The sequence below is a fragment of the Malaclemys terrapin genome, chromosome 2 (assembly GCF_027887155.1).
Source record: "Malaclemys terrapin pileata isolate rMalTer1 chromosome 2, rMalTer1.hap1, whole genome shotgun sequence".
Lineage (NCBI taxonomy): Eukaryota > Metazoa > Chordata > Testudines > Emydidae > Malaclemys > Malaclemys terrapin.
The window spans coordinates 286,672,468-286,691,015 of record NC_071506.1 but is presented as its reverse complement, the minus strand read 5'-3'; the positions used below and the strand labels follow the sequence as shown (position 1 = coordinate 286,691,015).

Genomic DNA, 18,548 nt, shown 5'->3' with positions numbered 1-18,548 from the left:
CATTGGCTGTCAGCGCGCAGCGGCCCCCCGCCCCGCCCCGCCGCGCCCCCCGCCCGGGCCGGCTCCCCGCAGCGCAGCGCAGCGCAGCGCAGGGCCGGCTGGGGACCGCGGGCGGGCGGAGCAGGGCGCGGCGAATCGGACCCGTGTGCCGGCACCTCGCGCCGCCGCCGCGCCTCACAAGGGACGCTGCTGCCGCAGCCGCCGGGAGCCGAGCCGAGCCGGGACGCGGCGCTGCAGCCGGCGGCAGGTGCACGGGTCCCGGGGGGGTCCCCGCGCCCAGCCGGACCCGGACCCGGACCCGCAGCGCGCCCGAGGCGGGGGCTGGGCTCGGCTCGGCTCCGCGGGGTTCATCCCTCCGGGCCCGGCGGCGCAGCCCGCATCCTCCCGCAGCCGGGGCGCGGAGCCCGGCCCCGGCCCCGGCCCCGCCCCCTCGCCGCCGGGCGGCCGGAGCAGGCGCCGCGGACCGAGCCGCAGCCCCGGCCTGGGGAACCGCCCGCCGGAGCCCCGGAGTCGAGCGCAGCGGGACCCTCCGCCCGCGCCTCGGGGACTGACCGTGCGCCCGGGACAGACGGGCCCGGGCAGGGCCCTACTGGGGCGCCGGGTTAGTGGGGCCCCGGGGGCCGGGGCCGCCGGCCGCCCCCCATGGGCTAAGCAGCATGCCCGTCCGGCGCGGGCACGTCGCCCCCCAGAACACCTTCCTGGACACCATCATCCGCAAGTTCGAGGGGCAGAGTAAGTGCGGGCCGGGAGTGTCCCCCAGCCCCTGTGTGTGTGTGGGGGGGGTCCCCCTGAGTGTGGGGGTGCCCTGTGTGTGTCCCCCTCTGTGTGTGTGTGTGGGGGGGGGGGTGCCGTGTGTACCCCAGCCCCTGCGTATGTGTGTGTGTGGGGGGTGCCCTGTGTGTGTCCCCACACACACGGGGGGGGGGACACACACAGGGCACCCCCCACACACACGGGGGGGGGAGTGCCCTGCGTGTGCCCCTGTGTCCCCCAGCCCCTGCGTGCGTGTGTGTGTGTGTGGGGGGGGGTGCCCTGTGTGTGTGTGTCCCTGTGTGTGTGTGTGTGTGGGGGGGTGCCCTGTGTGTGTGTGTGTGTCCCTGTGTGTGTGTGTGTGTGGGGGGGTGCCCTGTGTGTGTGTGTGTGTCCCTGTGTGTGTGTGTGGGGGGGGGGGTGCCCTGTGTGTGTGTGTGTGTGTGTCCCTGTGTGTGTGTGTGTCCCTGTGTGTGTGTGTGTCCCTGTGTGTGTGTGTGTGTGGGGGGGTGCCCTGTGTGTGTGTGTGTGTGTCCCTGTGTGTGTGTGTGGGGGGGGTGCCCTGCCTGTGTCCCCCAGCCCCTGCGTGTGTGGGGGGGTGCCCCCCAGCCCCTGTGTGTGCCCCAGCCCTTGTGTATGTATGTGGGGGGAGGGTGCCCCTGCATGTGCTCAGGTGTGCATGTGCTCTGTGTGTGGGGGGGTGGGCAGAGGGTGCCCCTGTGTGTATGCGCTCAGGTGTGCGTGTGCGCATGTGCCCGGGAGGGGCAGAGGGTGTCCCTGCGTGTGTAGGGTGTTCATGTGCAGTGTGTATGTGTGCGTACGGGGGAGAGGGTGTCCCTGTGTGGCAGTGTGTAGGGTATGCATGTGCCGTGTGTGTGTGTGTGCGGGGGGAGAGGGCCCCCCTGAGGGGGGGTGAAAGGGATGCCCCAGGTTTGTGTGCTTGGCAGCGAGGTGTGTGGCCCGGTAGATTGCTGAGTCAGCGGCAGGGGAAATTGGATCTGTGCTTCCTGACTGAGTGAATGTGCCCAGGAGGCTGAGGGTGGGGAGAGGCCCGTGCCGTGGGGCACTGGAGGGTGCTAGAACGGGGGGCAGTTCCTGTCCGTGCCCAGTGCCAGCCCGGCAGATTGTGTGCCAGGCCGGGAGATGCCCTTGTGGACAGCTGGTCATTGTGGGGCTGGGCCTCGCAGCACCTGAGCTCGATGCCTGTCTCTGCCCTGGTGTAACCATGCCTCAGTTTCCCCATCTGTAGGGTGGGGCTGACCCTCCCTCCCATGCTCTGAAGGTGACTCTGAGGAGGCTCGGCTCTGCTGGGGTCTGGGGCTGGTTGGGGGACGGGATGGGCTGCAGGAGAATCACTCCGGCCAGGGCCAGCAGCCCGGCCTTTGACGAAGGGCTGGTACAGAGCTATGCCAGCTGCGACTGTTTGTGTGCGCATGTCCACTCCCATGCGTGACTGCCTGTGTACCTGGGAGTGACTCCTGCTCCGCACCAGCCCGCTGCACGGCGGGTGCTGGGGGTGGAAGAAGTCAGTCAGTTCTCAGCTTAGCGGTGGGGCGGCCCTGGTGTGGCGAGCGATGTCTGATGTAGGTGTGTGCTGTGGTGCGCTGTTCTTACACGCAGTAGCGTGGGGTGCGTCTCCCTTCCTTGCCCATGTTCCCTGGTCACGCTCCCATGGGCCTGCAGCCTCAGCCCACGCGCTGGTGGGAATCCTATTGTGCTGGGCTGGGGTAAGGGTTGGGACGTCCCTGCTCTGGGCAGATGCCCACATGGGAGCTGTGGCAGTGGCTGCGTGGCCAGCCTAGGGAGAAGGCCTCTTGCAGGGCTGCGCTGGCACCAGCAGAGAAGTGCTTCCCCCACCTGGGCAGGTAGGGCACTGCCAGAGACCCCAGGGCCCAGGAGCAGGGGGAAGCGAGGAAGCTGCTCCTGGGAGCCTGGGCTGGGGCCTGCAGGGAGGGGAGGCGAGGCAGCTTGCAGCCCAGGCCTCACGGTTGTTTATCCCCAGCATGCTGCTGCTGGCACCGACTGCCCTGGCAGGGCTGCGAATGCGAAGGCGGCTGCGGATGCGGCGAGTAAACAAGCAGTGAGAGACACTGCCGTGGCGGGGACAGTGCGAGGCGAGGCTCAGGACTAGGAAAGCAGGGAACTGGGGGTTGGGTTTGAGGGGCACCGGTGTCGGGCGGGCTGCGGGTCTGCAGTGAGGGGCTCCAGCAGAGCTAGGTTTGGGTGTCTCGGATTGCAGAGTCCGACCCATGACCCCCGCGCAGCCAGGCGGGGGCTGAAGTGTCTCCACTCGTCTGGAGCAGTGTGAAGGCCAGTGCAGGGAGGCGGGGGGTGGGGCTCTTCCCTCCTGCGCGGCTGGGCTGGGCACTGGCAGAATCAGCTGCTCCCAAGGGAGCTGGGCAATGCAGAGGCAGCATCTGCAGTGCTGGGTGTCTGGCGGACACTGTGGGCATCCGGTTGGTGGGGCCGGCCCCTCGTGCTGTGCATGGGGGGCAGCAGCGGGATCCGCGGCACCTGTGTTCCCCTGTGATTCCCTCCTGTGGGCGGCCGCGGGGCGTGGGCGGATGGAGTCCCTGGCCCCCCCGGCCTTGCCAGGACGCTGCGCTTCTCTGCAGTAAATCATAGAATATCAGGGTTGGAAGGGACCTCAGGAGGTATCTAGTCCAACCCCCTGCTCAAAACAGGACCAATTCCCAACTAAATCATCCCAGCCAGGGCTTTGTCAAGCCTGACCTCAGAGGTTTTTAAGGAAAGAGAATCCACCACCTCCCTAGATAACCCATTCCAGTGCTTCACCACCCTCCTAGTGAAATAGTGTTTCCTAATATCCAACTTAGACCTCCCCCACTGCAACTTGAGACCATTGCTCCTTGTTCTGTCATCTGGTACCACTGAGAACAGCCGAGCTCCATCCTCTTTGGAACCCCCTTTCAGGTAGTTGAAGGCTGCTATCAAATCCCCCCTCATTCTTCTCTTCTGCAGACTAAACAATCCCAGTTCCCTCATCATCGCCCCTGGTCCCCGAGGGGAGACCCCAGCAGGCTGGTGAACTCAGATTGAATGGAGGCAGGAGCTGCCTTGGGCTGGGTCTGACTGATGGGGGTGGGAGCCTGGCGCCTCTCTGGGCGGGGGTGGGAGTGGGCGGGCTGGGGGGGGGCAGCCCCATGGGTAGCCGTGCTGCCAGCCGCCCGTCCTCTCATTGCCTCTCCCCCACAGGCCGAAAGTTCATCATCGCCAACGCCCGGGTGGAGAATTGCGCCGTGATCTACTGCAACGATGGCTTCTGCGAGCTGTGCGGGTACACGCGGGCCGAGGTCATGCAGAAGCCCTGCACCTGTGACTTCCTGTATGGGCCCCGCACCCAGCGCAGCGCCGCCACCCAGATTGCGCAGGCCTTGCTGGGTTCCGAGGAGCGCAAGGTGGAGATCTGCTTCTACCGCAAGGATGGTAGGGACCCCCTGGGCTGCGCCGCCGTGCTGGGAGGTGGGGGGCCAAGCTGGGCGTGGGCATGCGGTGCTATGGTGGGGGGCCGGGCGTGGGCACATGGTGCCATGCTGGGAGGTGGGGGAGCTGGGCCGGGCAGGGGGGCACAGCGCCCTGCTGGAGTGGGGGGGGAGCTGGGTCCGGGCATGGGGGGCTGGGCAGGGGGACGTGGCACCTTGGGTGGCTGTGGAGGGCGGGGCTATGGGGATGCAGCACCACTTATAGATGTGAGGGGGGAAGGGAGGAGGTGGCACCCCTTCTGCCTCAGCACTGAGGTGACGGTCCGGTCCCAGGGCTGGGGGAGATGTTCAGAGCCGGTCCCTTCCTGCCCCCACAGTGTGCGCCGTCTCTGTGGGGTGGCAGGGCCTGTGCTGGGCGGACGGCATGATCGCTCCCATGAAGGGTGGTGGCCGGGGGGGCATGGAATGGCAGGCATCAGAGAGGCAACCTGCCGCCAGCCGCGGGGCCCAGTGTCCTGGGGTGTCTGTTGGAGCAGGGCATTGGGCCGTGGGGTCCCATGTTCTGTGCCAAAGCCAGAACACTGGGCTAGCCATTTGTCTGCAGGGGAATGGCCCCAGGTTCCGAACAGCCGGTCTCCTGCACTGGGGCCCAATCAGAAGCGGTGCCCCCTAGAGGGGAAAGGCCCTGAGTCCTGTCCCGCCTTCCAGAGCCAGCCAGTCCCCTGCCATGCCCACGTTCCAAGAGGGGTAGAGAGAGCCCAGGGGCCATGGGGGCAGGGCTGTGGGGCCTGGCAGTCTGTGGGATCCCCATGCCTGTCCCTGTGTGCTCTTGCACGTTCACCCACTGCGCTGCCTGGTGGCGATTTATGATTATTTGTGTGCGTGTGAAAGCGCCGTCCGTCACGGGCAGACAGGCCCTTGAGTTAACGGCCTGCTGAGGCCCGGCGGCGCGGCGTGGCGATCAGTCAGCGGTGCTGAGAATTGCTGCAGGGTGGGTGGCTCTTGGCGCCAGGGCAGCCCTTGGCATGATGTGCGCACAGCCAGCTGGGTGCTGGTTCGGGGGGCTGAGTGCCTGCGCTCCCCAGCACCTTCCGGCACTCAGCGGGCGAGAGCCATGGTCCCCACGTGGCCCTTGTAGCACGCCGTGTGTCTGGCGCCCCGGTCCCGGGCGCCCCGTCCTATGGCGCTGCCCTCACTGGCTGGGGAAGAGCAACGGAGCCAGGCACCTGCCAGTGTCTCTGCCTCCTGCCCAGTAAGCCCTGATCTGGCAGTGGGGTGGGGCAGGGAAAGGAGAGGCAGTCACCCCGTCCCTTCCTGTGGGGCGTTCCTCTTCCAACCACAGCTGTCTGGGGGACCCTGGGCAAGTCCCTCCCCGGCTGGAACCCGGGGCTGATGCTCCGGCCCTGCCCCAGCTGCTGGTGCAGAGCGCTGAGCCTTGCTGTAGCCCTGTGGCACTGGCTAGCCTGCCATGAGCTAGTGCCCACAGGCCCCCAGTGTGTGTGCCATTGCCCCACAGCCCTGCTTTGTATGGTCTCTTCCCTGCAGGCTGCCCAGGGAGGCTGAGTGCTCCCACGCAATGGAGTGGTGGCAGGCCGGCTGCTTTGCTGTTTGCCTCACCCCGTGGCTACCCCTGCTGCCACCTCACCCACTGCCTGCTCTAGTTCCACTGTCCTGCTGATGGTTGGGTGCCCAGCGAGGCTGGACTGCCGCGTGGGAGCAGCTGGCAGCTGCTTGGAGTGTGATGAACACTGTTGAAGTGCAGCTAGCTCTGGGGAGGGGGGCTGCCACCAGCTGTGCACGAGAATGTGGCTGGGCCCTGAGCCATGGCCCAGGTCTCGCAGTGGGGGGCTGCGGGGTATTGCTGGCCAGGCTCCGCAGAGGGGAGCGGAGATGCACACGTGGCCCCTGCAGTGTGGGGCTGAGTGGGGGCCATGGCCTAGGGGTCTGGCCCTTTGCTTGGTGCGAGGAGCCATCCTCCTGCAGGCCCCATGTGAGCGCTGGGCGTGGCTGCAGGGCCTGGAGCACGTCCCTGGGGGAGCTGGCCCTCCCACACCAGGTGTCTCTGCTCTCGCCCAGGCAGCTGCCTCCGGCTCTCAGCAGCCTTCCCCGGTTCCGGCCAGCAGCGTAAACAGATCTGGTTCCCAGCTGCCGGCCCCTCTTGGCTCTGCACCCGCAGAAGGGACCTAAGGACAACGGGTCCTGGCACAACTGGGCAATTCCTGCCCTGGGCTGGGGGGGGTGTCGGGGGTGATAGGCTGTGTCAGGTGCAGGCCTGACAGCCCCACTCCTGGGCTTCTCTCCCCATAAGCCAAGGGGGTCCCGCTGTAAGCCAGGTGGGACGTGAGCTGCTCTCTCAGGCCTGAGGGGGCAAGGAGCTGGAACATGGCGGTGGGTGACAGGGTCTAATGCTGGACTAGGGGGTTGGGGGCATGAGGAGGGGTTTGTAAAGCCAGGCGGGGGTGGCTGTCTGTAATGCTGGGTCGGGGACACGAAGGAGGGGTTGTAAAGGCGGGCGGGGGCTGGGACTCTGGGGCGGGAGGAGGGGGCTGTAAAGGCGGGCGGGGGCTGGGACTCTGGGGCGGGAGGAGGGGGCTGTAAAGCTGGGCGGGGGGGCTGTCTGTAATGCTGGGCCGGGGGCAGGAGAGGGGGGGGCTGTAAAGCTGGGGGGGGTGGCTGAGCAACAAGGAGAAGCTCCGGGGTTTGCACCTGGTGGGGGGCAGTGCTGGACGAGGGTCACTTACCCAGCATGCTCTGGGCTGCTCACTCCCATGACAGACAGACTCTGCCCTGGTGAAGGGGCTGGAGAAGCGCCACTGCTGGGGGGTGGCCCAGGGCTCCAGCTGGCCCGGTTCACCCTGATGCACTGCGGGAGGCCTGCTTTCTGGTGTCTTAGGTGCTGGGCGCTGCTGTTTTCGGTGCTTTCCCATCCATAGTTTAACTGACCTGGAGGTTGGCATCGCCCCGCTGGCCGAGGAGCCAAGCTGCAGCTAGCACCTCCTGCCCCCTTCCTGCCCGCTGGCCCTGCCACACCTCCCCAGGGCAGGGCAGGGCAGGTGGGCTCCTCCTGGGGCCGAGAGCTCCCCAGACTCAGACAGGTGATGTGACGAAGTGGGACTGTTCTTAATGTTTCCTCTGAATACTGTGTGGATGCCTCAGTTTCCGGCCGACCCTCTGTCACCTGGCAACTAATGGCCGGGGCCCTTCCCCCCTGCCAGGGGATAGCTAAAGGTGCGGGAGAACAAAGAGGTCAGGTGACCTCCTGGCCTGGGAAAGAGACAAAGCCCAGAGGAGAGGCTGGAGGGGGTTTCAGTTTGGAGCTGGCTGGGGATGGGGAGTGAGGGCAGACGGGGGTGTCTGGCTCGCTGGGCCCCAGGATGGACCCGGCTGAGGGGTCCTGTTCTCTGGACCTACAAGCTCTGGTTTAGACCGTGTTGCTGTCATCTAATAAAGCTGTTTTACTGGCTGGCTGAGAGTCACGTCTGACTGCGAAGTGGGGGTGCAGGACCCTCTGGTTTCCCCAGGACCCCGCCTGGGCGGACTCGCTGTGGGAAGCGCACGGAGGGGCATATGCTGAATGCTCCCAGGAGAGACCCAGGAGGTGAAGCCGTGTGAGCTTCTTGCCCTGAAAACAGTCTGCTCCGAGGGAGAGGAGGCTCCCGAGAGTCCTGACTGGCTTTGTGGGGAGCAGTTCCCGAGTGTCGCCCGGGGACTCTGTGACAGGTGGGGCCAGAGCCTGAGCCACCCAGAGGGCACCTGCAGCACCAGGACCTGGCACCTGATCCCTGGCTCCCTCGGGCCCTAGCTTGGCAAGATGCCCTTGGATCATCCCCTAGCTTGAGCACTGGCGCGTGTGCGTGTGTTGGGGAGAGACATGCCAAGCGGGCTCCAGGCCTGCTCGTAATAGGGCTTGGTGATGGAGCTTGGCTGGCACCACCGGCAAACAGTCGCCTCCCAGTAGGGCTGGTGAGTGGCCGGGAGGCAGGGCGTGGGGGAGGGGGTTTCTGGGTGTGTGTGTGCTGGGGTGGGGGGGCTGGAGGAAGATCTGTGTGTTGGGGCACTAGGCAGTGGGGGTTCTGTTGGGGGGTGCTGGGCAGGGGGGCACTGGGCATTTGTGTGGGGGGGTCAGGGGGACGCTGGGCATAGTGGGTCCGGGGGGGCTCTGGCCATAGGGAGTTGGGGGGGGTATTGGGCGGGGGCGCTGTGTGGCAGGCATAGGCCCACCCCCGAGGGGAAGGGGTACGCTGGCAGCACAGGGCCGGGCGGGCCATTGCGTGTCTGGCAGCTGCCGGTCTGTAAATAGTGCCCTCGCGCTGGGCTGGGCGGAGCGGGGCTGCCCCTGCCATGCCGTGCCCCATTGCCCCTGGCCGGCCCTTGCTCCGGGGACTGACCTCCCCGCGCCAGGCTCCACATGGGGGGCCACAAATATGTTTTTGACACTGAGCCCACAAAAGGTTAATCCGGCCCTGCCCCAAGGTGGCAATTTTTGGCCTGCAGGTTTGGCCGGCAGCAGGCCCCCATGCACGGGGAGGGGAGGACTGTCCGGTGTGGGGAACGGGGCCTTGGCCTGGGCCCCGAGCCGGAGGAGGCTGGGCCCTCGTGTGCGCTGCTGGCCAGCAGGGCTCCGGCTCCCCCTCCCCCCTTTGGCAGCAGGCGGCTCGCTGACAGCTGTGTATGCTTGTGTCTCCGGGCCGCTGCGGCTCTGGCCAGCGTCACTCAGCCCGTCCAGACCGGCTGAGGAATGAGGCACTGGGATAACAGGGGGAGGGGAGCTGGGCCTAATGCTCACTGCGCTCTGCCCTGATCCCAGCTGCCAACGCCCCCTCTGGCCCCGTAGCAAGTGGGGTGGGCCTGTGGGACGGCCTGGGCCTGCAGAGTGGGGTGGGCCTGTGGGGGGTTCTGTCCAGTGGTTCCTGCCTGCAGCACCCTGCCCTCTCTATCACCCTTGCCTGGGGTCGGGTTCCCCTTGGCCTCCTGGCTGGGTATGTGAGTGGGGGGTCCCTGGCAGGACAAGGGAATCGTGCCCACTTCCTCCTGCCTGGGCACTGGATGGGCAGTGCCTCTGTCCTACACGCTGGCTCCAGTCTGGGCTCTGTGCCCCGTCCCTGCCTGTTCCCCTCTAGTGGTGAGCTCTGTGCTCGGCCCATGTCCCTGCAGCGAGGGCTGGGCCGGGGAGGGAGTGGGTGCCATCTGCCTTGCTGCTGAGCACCATTGGCTCTGCCCAGCACCCTGCGGGCTGCTAACTGAGGGGCTGGCCTGGCAGCCTGGGGCCTGAGAGCTCATGTTTGTTCCCCTAATGCTGCATGTCCAGGAGGAGCTGCACGGGGCCCTGTGGGGCTGTCAGAAATCTGTGGGGTCAGGGCTGCACCTCCGCTTTCAAACAGTCCCTGGCAGGAACCCCAGGGACCCCCCTCCCCCTCCAGGGCAGGCCACATGGCCTACCCGCTGTTGCGGATTGTGGGGGAGTTAGGGCCCTGCACCCCTCTTCCCGAGATTCACTGTGACTCTCAGCCAGCCAGTAAAGCAGAAGGTTTATTTAAGGACAGGAACACAGTCTCAAGCAGAGCGTGTAGGTACGACCAGACCCCCCTCAATTAGGTCCCTCGGGGAGGTTCAGGGAGCTTGGACCCCAGCTTGGGGTTCCCTGCGTTGCACCACCCAGCCCCAACCGAAACTAAACTCCCAACTCCTCCCGCTGCTCCTCTCCTTTGTTCAGTCTCCCGGGCAGAAGGTGTTAATTCTCCCCACCCCCGTTCCTGGCTCAGGTTACAGCTCAGGTAGCTTCCTTCAAGGGAAGTCCCACATCCCCACTGCAACCCCCCTGCAACATTCCCAGGTCAAATCTGCCCTGCTCCCTGCTCCGTCACATCTCTCCCCCCTTCGAGACTGAACTGAGCGGGGTCACTCTGACCAGTGACCTGGGGAAGTTCAGGGCTCCCTCTCCGGGACAACGCGTCCGCTATCAGGTTGTCACGTCCCTTCACATGGACCACGTCCATGTCATAATCCTGCAGGAGCAGGCTCCATCTCAGGAGCTTGGCGTTGGCTCCTTTCATCTGGTGCAGCCAGGTCAGGGGAGAGTGGTCGGTGTGCACGGTGAAGTGTCGCCCAAAGAGATATGGCTCTAGTTTCTTGAGGGCCCACACCATGGCCAGGCATTCCTTCTCGATGGCCGCGTAGTTCTGCTCCCGGGGTAGCAACTTCTTGCTCAGGTACACGATGGGGTGTCTCTCCACCTTTTCATCCTCCTGCATTAACACCGCCCCCAGTCCTGTGTCTGAGGCGTCGGTGAACACCATAAAGGGCTTGTCAAAGTCTGGGTTTGCCAGAACTGGGCCACTGACCAGAGCCTCCTTCAGCGCCCGGAGAGCCTCCTGGCACTCCTCGGTCCAGACCACTTTGTCTGGCTTCCCCTTCTTGTACAGCTCAGTGATGGGGGCGGCTATGGCGCTAAAGTGGGGCACGAACCTCCGATAGTACCCTGCCATCCCAATAAAGGCTTGGATCTGCTTTTTGGTTTGAGGAGCGGGCCAGTCTCTGATCACCTCCACTTTGGCTGGTTCCGGCTTTAGGCAGCCGCTTCCCACCCGGTGGCCTAGGTAGGATACCTCAGCCATCCCCACCTTGCACTTCTCCGGTTTTACGGTCAGCCCAGCCTTCTGGAGTCGGTCCAGCACTTGTCTAACCTGGGATATGTGGTCCTCCCAGGTCTGGCTAAAGACACAGATGTCATCGATATACGCCACGGCAAAACTCTCCATCCCCCTCAGTAGCTGATCCACCAGGCGCTGGAAGGTGGCCGGCGCTCCCTTGAGGCCGGAGGGCAGGGTCAGGAACTCATAGAGCCCCAGAGGGGTGACAAAGGCCGATTTCAGCCTGGCATCTGCATCCAGCGGCACTTGCCAATAGCCCTTTGTAAGATCCATGGTGGTAAGGTACCGAGCACCTCCCAGCTTGTCTAGGAGCTCGTCCGGCCTGGGCATGGGGTAGGCATCGGCTACAGTGATGGCATTGAGCTTCCGATAGTCCACACAGAACCGGATCGACCCGTCCTTTTTGGGGACCAGCACCACCGGCGAGGCCCAAGGGCTGGAAGACGGCTGGATCACCCCCAAAGCCAGCATGTCATTGACCTCTCTTTCCAGGTCCTGAGCAGTTTTCCCTGTGGCTCGGAAGGGGGAGCATTTTATAGGCGGGTGCGATCCTGTCTGCACCCGGTGGACAGTCAGATTAGTGCGTCCAGGCTGGTTGGAAAACAGCTGCTGGTACAGATGCAGCACCCCTCCGATCTCAGCTCGCTGGGCAGGGGTTAGCCGATCAGAGAGGGGAATTGCTTCCAGGGGGAAGCCAACTCTTGTCCCAGGGAATAGATCTACTAAAGGGTCATCTCCCTGCCCCTCCCACTGTCCACACACGGCCAACACCATATTCCCCCTGTCATAATATGGCTTCATCATATTCACATGGTACACCCGGTGGTGGTGTGCCCGGTTCGACAGCTCCACCACATAGTTTACCTCGTTTAGTTGCTTGACAACCTTGAAGGGCCCTTCCCAGGCGGCCTGGAGTTTGTTTTTCCTCACGGGGATGAGGACCATCACCTGATCCCCAGTGGCGAAGGCGCGGGCCCGTGCTGTGCGGTCATACCAGACCTTCTGCTTCCTCTGGGCTCTGGCCAGATTCTCCCTGGCCAGGCCCATGAGCTCGGCAAGTCGTTCCCGGAAGGTCAGGACATACTCCACCACCGACTCTCCGTCAGGAGTGGCCTTCCCCTCCCATTCGTCTCTCATCAGGTCCAGGGGCCCCCTTACCCGCCTTCCATATAGCAGTTCGAAAGGCGAAAACCCGGTAGACTCCTGGGGTACCTCCCTGTACGCAAACAGCAGGTGAGGTAAGTACTTGTCCCAGTCCTGCGGGTGCTGATTCATAAATGTTTTCAGCATCATTTTTAGCGTCCCATTGAACCTCTCCACCAGCCCGTTGGATTGGGGGTGATATGCTGAGGCCCAGTTGTGTCGGACCCCACATCTCTCCCACAAGCACCGGAGTAGGGCCGACATGAAGTTGGACCCTTGGTCCATCAAGACTTCCTTGGGGAACCCCACTCGGCTGAAAATGGTCAGCAGCGCATCCGCCACAGTGTCTGCTTCAATGGACGATAAGGGCACTGCCTCGGGGTAGCGGGTGGCGAAATCGACCACCACCAGGATGTATTTCTTCCCAGACCGGGTCGTCTTGCTGAGAGGTCCCACTATGTCCATGGCCACCTTCTGGAAAGGCTCCTCTATGATGGGCAAAGGTCTCAATGCTGCCTTCCCCTTGTCCCGGGCCTTCCCCACCCTCTGGCAGGGGTCACAGGATCGGCAGTACTGCCGGACGTTGGTGAAGACCCCGGGCCAGTAAAAGTTCTGTAGCAGCCTCTGCCTGGTGCGCCGGATCCCCTGGTGCCCTGCGAGAGGGATGTCATGGGCCAGGTACAGTAGCTTGTGGCGAAACTTCCGGGAAACCACCAGCTGCCTCCTGATCCCCCACGACTCCACTTCCCCCGGGGGAGCCCACTCTCGGTACAGGAACCCCTTCTCCCACAGGAACCTCTCCTTGCATCCTCTCCTCATGGTCTGTGTCACGGAGTATTGGGGGACTCGGGGCCCTGCACCCCCGGCTTCCTGCGATTCACCATGACTCTCAGCCAGCCAGTAAAGCAGAAGGTTTATTTGGATGACAGGAATACAGTCCAAGACAGGTCTTGCAGGCACAGCCAACAGGGACCCCCTCAGTTTGGTCCATCTTGGGGTCCCAGCCCCCCTTGGGAGGTCAGAGCCATCTCTGCCCCCCAGCCATCTCTCCAGCCTGCTTCCCACACTCTGGCTTCAGCCACCCCTCCCACAGCCTTTGTTCAGTTTCCCGGGCTAAGGAGTCACCTGGCCTTCAACCACTCCCTGGGTTCTCGTGTTACACACTTAGGTATGCGCCCTCGGGCTGTCTCCCATCCCCCAATGCAGACTATTCAGCCACACTTCCCTGTCAGCATTCACAGACCACAGTGAGAACAGGCCCAGTTCGTCACAGTCTGTACCACACTGAGGTCAGCCAGGCCCCTTAGCTTCCGCAGGGAGGGGTCCTTCTGCAACTCGGCCTGGAACTCGGCGGCTGGGGAAGGGATGGGGACCTGCTCCCTCTCATCGGCTGGGTCGGAAGCTCGGAAGCCCCAGCCACCCCGCGGCCTGTCCTTGGGTGTTCCCTCCCCACCCGGGAAGGGTTCGGTGCCTCCGGTGGGACATCCTTCCCAAGGTCAGGGCGTAGTGCCCCTCGCCGGCTCTGGCTACGGGTCACGACTAAGGCGGTCTGGGGGCTGCTTGGCCAGTCCTCTAGGTCCCCCCCCATCAACACCTCAGTGGGCAAATGGTGGTGCACTCCCACGTCCTTGGGGCCCTCCTTGGCCCCCCATTTCAGGTGTACCCTCGCTACGGGAACCTTGAATGGGGTCCCGCCCACCCCGGTCAGGGTCAGGAAGGTGTTGGGCACCACCCGATCTGGGGCCACCACCTCGGGCCGGGCCAGTGTCACCTCTGCGCCCGTGTCCCAGTATCCATAAACTTTCTTCCCATCCACCTCCAGGGGAACAAGGCACTCGCTCCGCAGGGACAGCCCCGCGCCAACCCTGTAAACGGAGAACTTTGAATCCGGAACATCTGGCCCCCCAGAGAAGCTGGCCGGGGGCCCTTCTCTCTCTTGAGCAGTTGATAAGCTGCCAGCCCCTCTTGCGTGGGAAGCCTGCCCCTCATCCGTCTGGGCCTCTACCAAGTTAACCCGGTGCGGGTTCGGTCTGCTCAGTCTGTCCTTGAGCTTGGGGCACTGGGCCCGAACGTGGCCTCTTCGGCCGCAGTAATAGCAGCTCAGGTCCCGTGGGTCCCCTCGAGCTGGTCGGTTGTCCCTGATGCTGGGCCTTCCCCGTGGGAGGGGATTCCCCATATTCCCCCTTTGGGTGGTCCCAGGGTGACTCTCTCTCTGCATCGCGGCGGGCCTGTTCCTTTGGGGCTCCTCCCTGCCACCCCCTGACCGGCTCTTTACAAACTCATCAGCCAGCTGCCCGGCGTGTCGCGGGTTCTCTGGCTTTCTGTCCACCAACCACAGCCTCAGGTCGGATGGGCACCGCTCATACAGTTGCTCCAGTACCAGCAGTTTAATCAGGTCCTCCTTCGTCTGGGCCCCACCAGCCCACTTGCTGGCGTATCTTTCCATGCGGACGGCTAGTTGCAGATATGAGATCTCAGGGGTTTTATCTTGACTCCGGAACCTTTCCCGGTACATCTCAGGAGTCAGCCCAAACTCTCGTAGCAGGGCCTTTTTGAATAGTTCGTAGTCCCCTTTCTCTGCCTCTCCCAGTTGGCGGTACAATGCCACGGATTTGGGGTCCAGTAAGGGGGTAAGGACCCGGAGTCTGTCCGCGGGATCCACCCGGTGCAGCTCGCAGGCCGTCTCAAAGGCCTCCAGGAAGTCATCCATGTCCTCCCCCTCCTTGTATGGGGCCATGATGCACTTATCAAAGCTCCGTGCAGTCCTGGGTCCCCCCTCACTCACCGCAGCCGGGGGTTCGCTGCCCTTCAATCTCGCCAGTTCCAGGTCATGCTGACGCTGTCTCTCATTCTCCTCCCGTTCATGCTGTCTCTGTCTCTCTTCACGCTGATGCTGTCTCTCTTTCTCCTCCCGTTCACGCTGATGCTGTCTCTCTTTCTCCTCCCATTCACGCTGACGCTGTCTCTCTTCATGCTGTCTCTGTTGTTCATGATCCTCCAGCTCTCTCAGTTTTAGCTTTCTCCCATTCCAGCCAATTCCGCTCCCCGGATGCCGAACGTCGCCGGGAGGATCCTCTGCTGGCCGGCGAGCTTCGCCGGGGGGACCCCCTGCTGGCTGGGGGGGTCACGGCGCCTTCGGTATTTGCTGGGCTCCTCCCCACCCTTCCCCTAGGCATAGGAAGGAGGGGTCTCGGGAAGCCCTCAGCAGCCGGCTGACCACTCCCAGCTGGGACAGACACTGGTGCCTGCGCTGCATTTGCCAGGCTGCTTCCCTGAGACACAGGGATCAGTTCATTCGCGCGATCTTCCGCCTCCAGCTGGGCAATGAGCTGTTCTTTGGTGAGCCTCCCAATGCGCAGCCGCCTCTGCTTGCACAGCTCCACCAGGTCGCTCTTAAGCCGCTTGGCATACATCTTCCTGCTGGCCACTCACCGGCCTGTGTGCTCACAGCTCCCCACAGTTCCCAGGGGGCCCCCTAGTGTGCCAGCCCTTCTCGAGGTCACCACCTCTCTGCCAGGGTCGAGCTGCAGACTCCTCCACCCCTGGGACCACTCGCTGCGATCCCCCCGGGGGACCCTGTTACTGCAAAAGTCCTTCTCGCTGGTCACACACTCCCAGGGGTAATAACCGTCTCTCTCACTCTTCAGCACGCCTGGTCCCCGTCAATCCCCCTTCGTTTTACTGCTCCCCAGTCACTTACTGCAGGAAGCGCCGTCCACGGGGTGCAGTAGATCCCGCCGCTGCCACCAGTTGTTGCGGATTGTGGGGGAGTTAGGGCCCTGCACCCCTCTTCCCGAGATTCACTGTGACTCTCAGCCAGCCAGTAAAGCAGAAGGTTTATTTAAGGACAGGAACACAGTCTCAAGCAGAGCGTGTAGGTACGACCAGACCCCCCTCAATTAGGTCCCTCGGGGAGGTTCAGGGAGCTTGGACCCCAGCTTGGGGTTCCCTGCGTTGCACCACCCAGCCCCAACCGAAACTAAACTCCCAACTCCTCCCGCTGCTCCTCTCCTTTGTTCAGTCTCCCGGGCAGAAGGTGTTAATTCTCCCCACCCCCGTTCCTGGCTCAGGTTACAGCTCAGGTAGCTTCCTTCAAGGGAAGTCCCACATCCCCACTGCAACCCCCCTGCAACATTCCCAGGTCAAATCTGCCCTGCTCCCTGCTCCGTCACACCCGCCTCTGAGACAGAGCCTCTGGGCTCCAGCCCTCCTGCTTCAACGTGCAAATCCCACTGAGCTAGGCTCCTGTGGGGGGGCCTTGTCTACTCCGCAGGGACCCATGCGCTCAGCCAGGACCTGCAGCGACACCAGGCAGCCCTTCCCCCAGAGCAGTTGTGTCAGTCAACTGGGCCCAGCACCGGGAAGCCCAGAGAGGCAGCGGCTCCCCGGACTGCCCAGGCCAGCTGTCCCTGCGCGCGGCCAGGAGCTGCAGCATCCGGCTTGGTTGCCTTTGAGCACAGCTGCACCCCTGCAGCGCTTTACCGAAGATGCTCTCTGCTGCCGGGAAAGTGTAGTTAATCCACCTCCCTGGGGAAGCTCTCCCAGCGTAGCGCCGTCTGCATGGGGTAGGGACCCTCCCAGCCGCTTGCCTGAGTGTCCCCCTTCCCCCCGAGGCTCTTGCCCATCGCTGGGACCCTGCTGCCCCCCCACCCATGTTGGAACGCTGCCTCCCCCTGTGGGGGGCTGGCATCACCGCTTGTCCCTGTGACGTTGCACTCTATATGATTTTATAAAAATATGCTAATGAGTGAATATAATGTAACTGGAATATGCTTCATGCAAAAGGTCTCTTGTAAGGTATCATTACAAAGCTTATAATCTACTGAGTGTGATCATCTTATTTGTATAAATGTACCACTCTTGTATCTGGAACGAGAAATATGAAATATAACTCTGAGGGCCTATTGTAATTATGCAAAGTGTGGGCCATTAATAGTGGTTTGGAACCTTGATGACTCCCATTAACCAGGACCATTGTCTGCAGATGGCTGTGTTTACCTGTTAATCTTCCTGTATATGTGTGTGCTGTCAAGTGGGTAGTGAAGTCCTGCAGTGACATGTGATCCTGTCACCTGAACTGGAATCCATCTTTAACCTGCTGTCTTTCCAGTGGGAGGGAGGAGTGGTGTCACGGAGTGGGGGACATCAGGGCCCTGCCAGGGCCGGCTCCAGGCACCAGCCTAGCAAGCAGGTGCTTCGGGCGGCCGCTCCGGAGAGGGCCGGCACGCCCAGGTATTCGGCGGCAATTCGGCGGACGCTCCCTCACTCCTGCTCGGAGCAAAGGACCTCCCGCCGAATTGCCGCCGCAGATTGCGATCGCGGCTTTTTTTTTTTTTTTTGGCTGCTTGGGGCGGACAAAACCCTGGAGCCGGCCCTGGGCCCTGCACCCCTCTTCCTGCGATTCACCAGGACTCTCAGCCAGCCGGTAAAACAAAAGGTTTATTGGACAGTAGGAACGCAGTCTGAAACAGGGCTTGTAGCCAGAACCCCTCAGTCAAGTCCTTCTGGGGGCAGGGTGCTTAGACCCCAGCCTCGGGGTTCCCTGCGTTGCATCACCCAGCACAAAACTGAAACCAAAAACTCCTCCAGCAGCTCTCTTCTCCCCCTTCCCCCCCCCCCCCCCGCTCCTCCTCCTTTGTCCAGTCTCCCGGCCAGAAGGTGTCCCTTCTCCCAACCCCCCTCCTGGCTCAGGTAGCTTCCTTCCCATCCCCAATGTAACTCCCCTGCAACATTCCCAGGTCAAATCCGCCCCGCTCCTTGTTGCGTCACAGGTGGGAACCCAGAGAGGGACAAAGGGTTCCCCCTTATGCAAAAGATATATAAATGGGTAGAACAGAACAAAAGGGGGAGAGGAGCCATCATGAAGAATCCCCTGGCTACCACCTGAGCTGGAACAAGAGCTGTTCTAGAGGGCGAACAATGTATGCGTTTACCCCGTGTAAGCTTTATACCAAGTAAAACGGATGTATTTGGGTGTAGACTGCACATTCCCCCCTACCCCACTGAGTTGACAAAAGTGGGCATTTGTCCTGTTTCCTCTTGCCAACTGGTGAAGTGCGCAACAGCAAACAGGACAAATGCCTCCTTTTGGGGAAAAAAGTCGGGACAACCGGGACAGGGCTTAAAAAAGAGACTGTCCCAGCCAAAACGGGGGTGTGGTCACCCTAGCATGGGGGGTCAGGTCGGTGTGACTGTGTCGCTCAGAGGTGTGGCTATATCACAGCTGCAGCCTGCCCTGAGTACCTGTGTCTGTCACTCTCCGGGGACAGCCTGTGTCACGGAGCTCAGACACCCGACGCCGGGCATTGTCCTCGGCAGAGCTCTGCTCAGCTCCCTGCTCGCTGGCTGGAGCTTCCTGCTGGGGGGTGTCAGATGTCCAGTCCTGGGGGTTCCCCGAGTCCCCTTTGATCTGAGCTCCTTCTAGGCAGTCTTCACGGCCCCAGTCAGTAGGTGACCCAAGCATCTCCCCAGGAGCACTGTACCCTTCTGTGCCCGCCCAGGGTACCCGCCCGGCAGCAAGCCCTGCTCACTTCAGTCACTGCCGGGCACAGCATTCATTGAA

The 18,548-nt window shown here is 63.1% G+C and overlaps 1 protein-coding gene across 1 annotated transcript in view; it reads left to right on the top strand.

The window, feature by feature from the left end:
• Positions 1-459: 459 nt before the first annotated feature.
• Positions 460-18,548, top strand: part of KCNH2 (potassium voltage-gated channel subfamily H member 2) — a 124,652-nt gene continuing 106,563 nt past the window's right edge. Inside the window, exons 1-2 of the mRNA XM_054016842.1 lie at positions 460-732; positions 3,967-4,197. Of these exons, the coding sequence (XP_053872817.1) occupies positions 657-732; positions 3,967-4,197 (307 nt within the window). The 5' untranslated portion in view covers positions 460-656. The remainder of the gene's footprint in view (positions 733-3,966; positions 4,198-18,548) is intronic.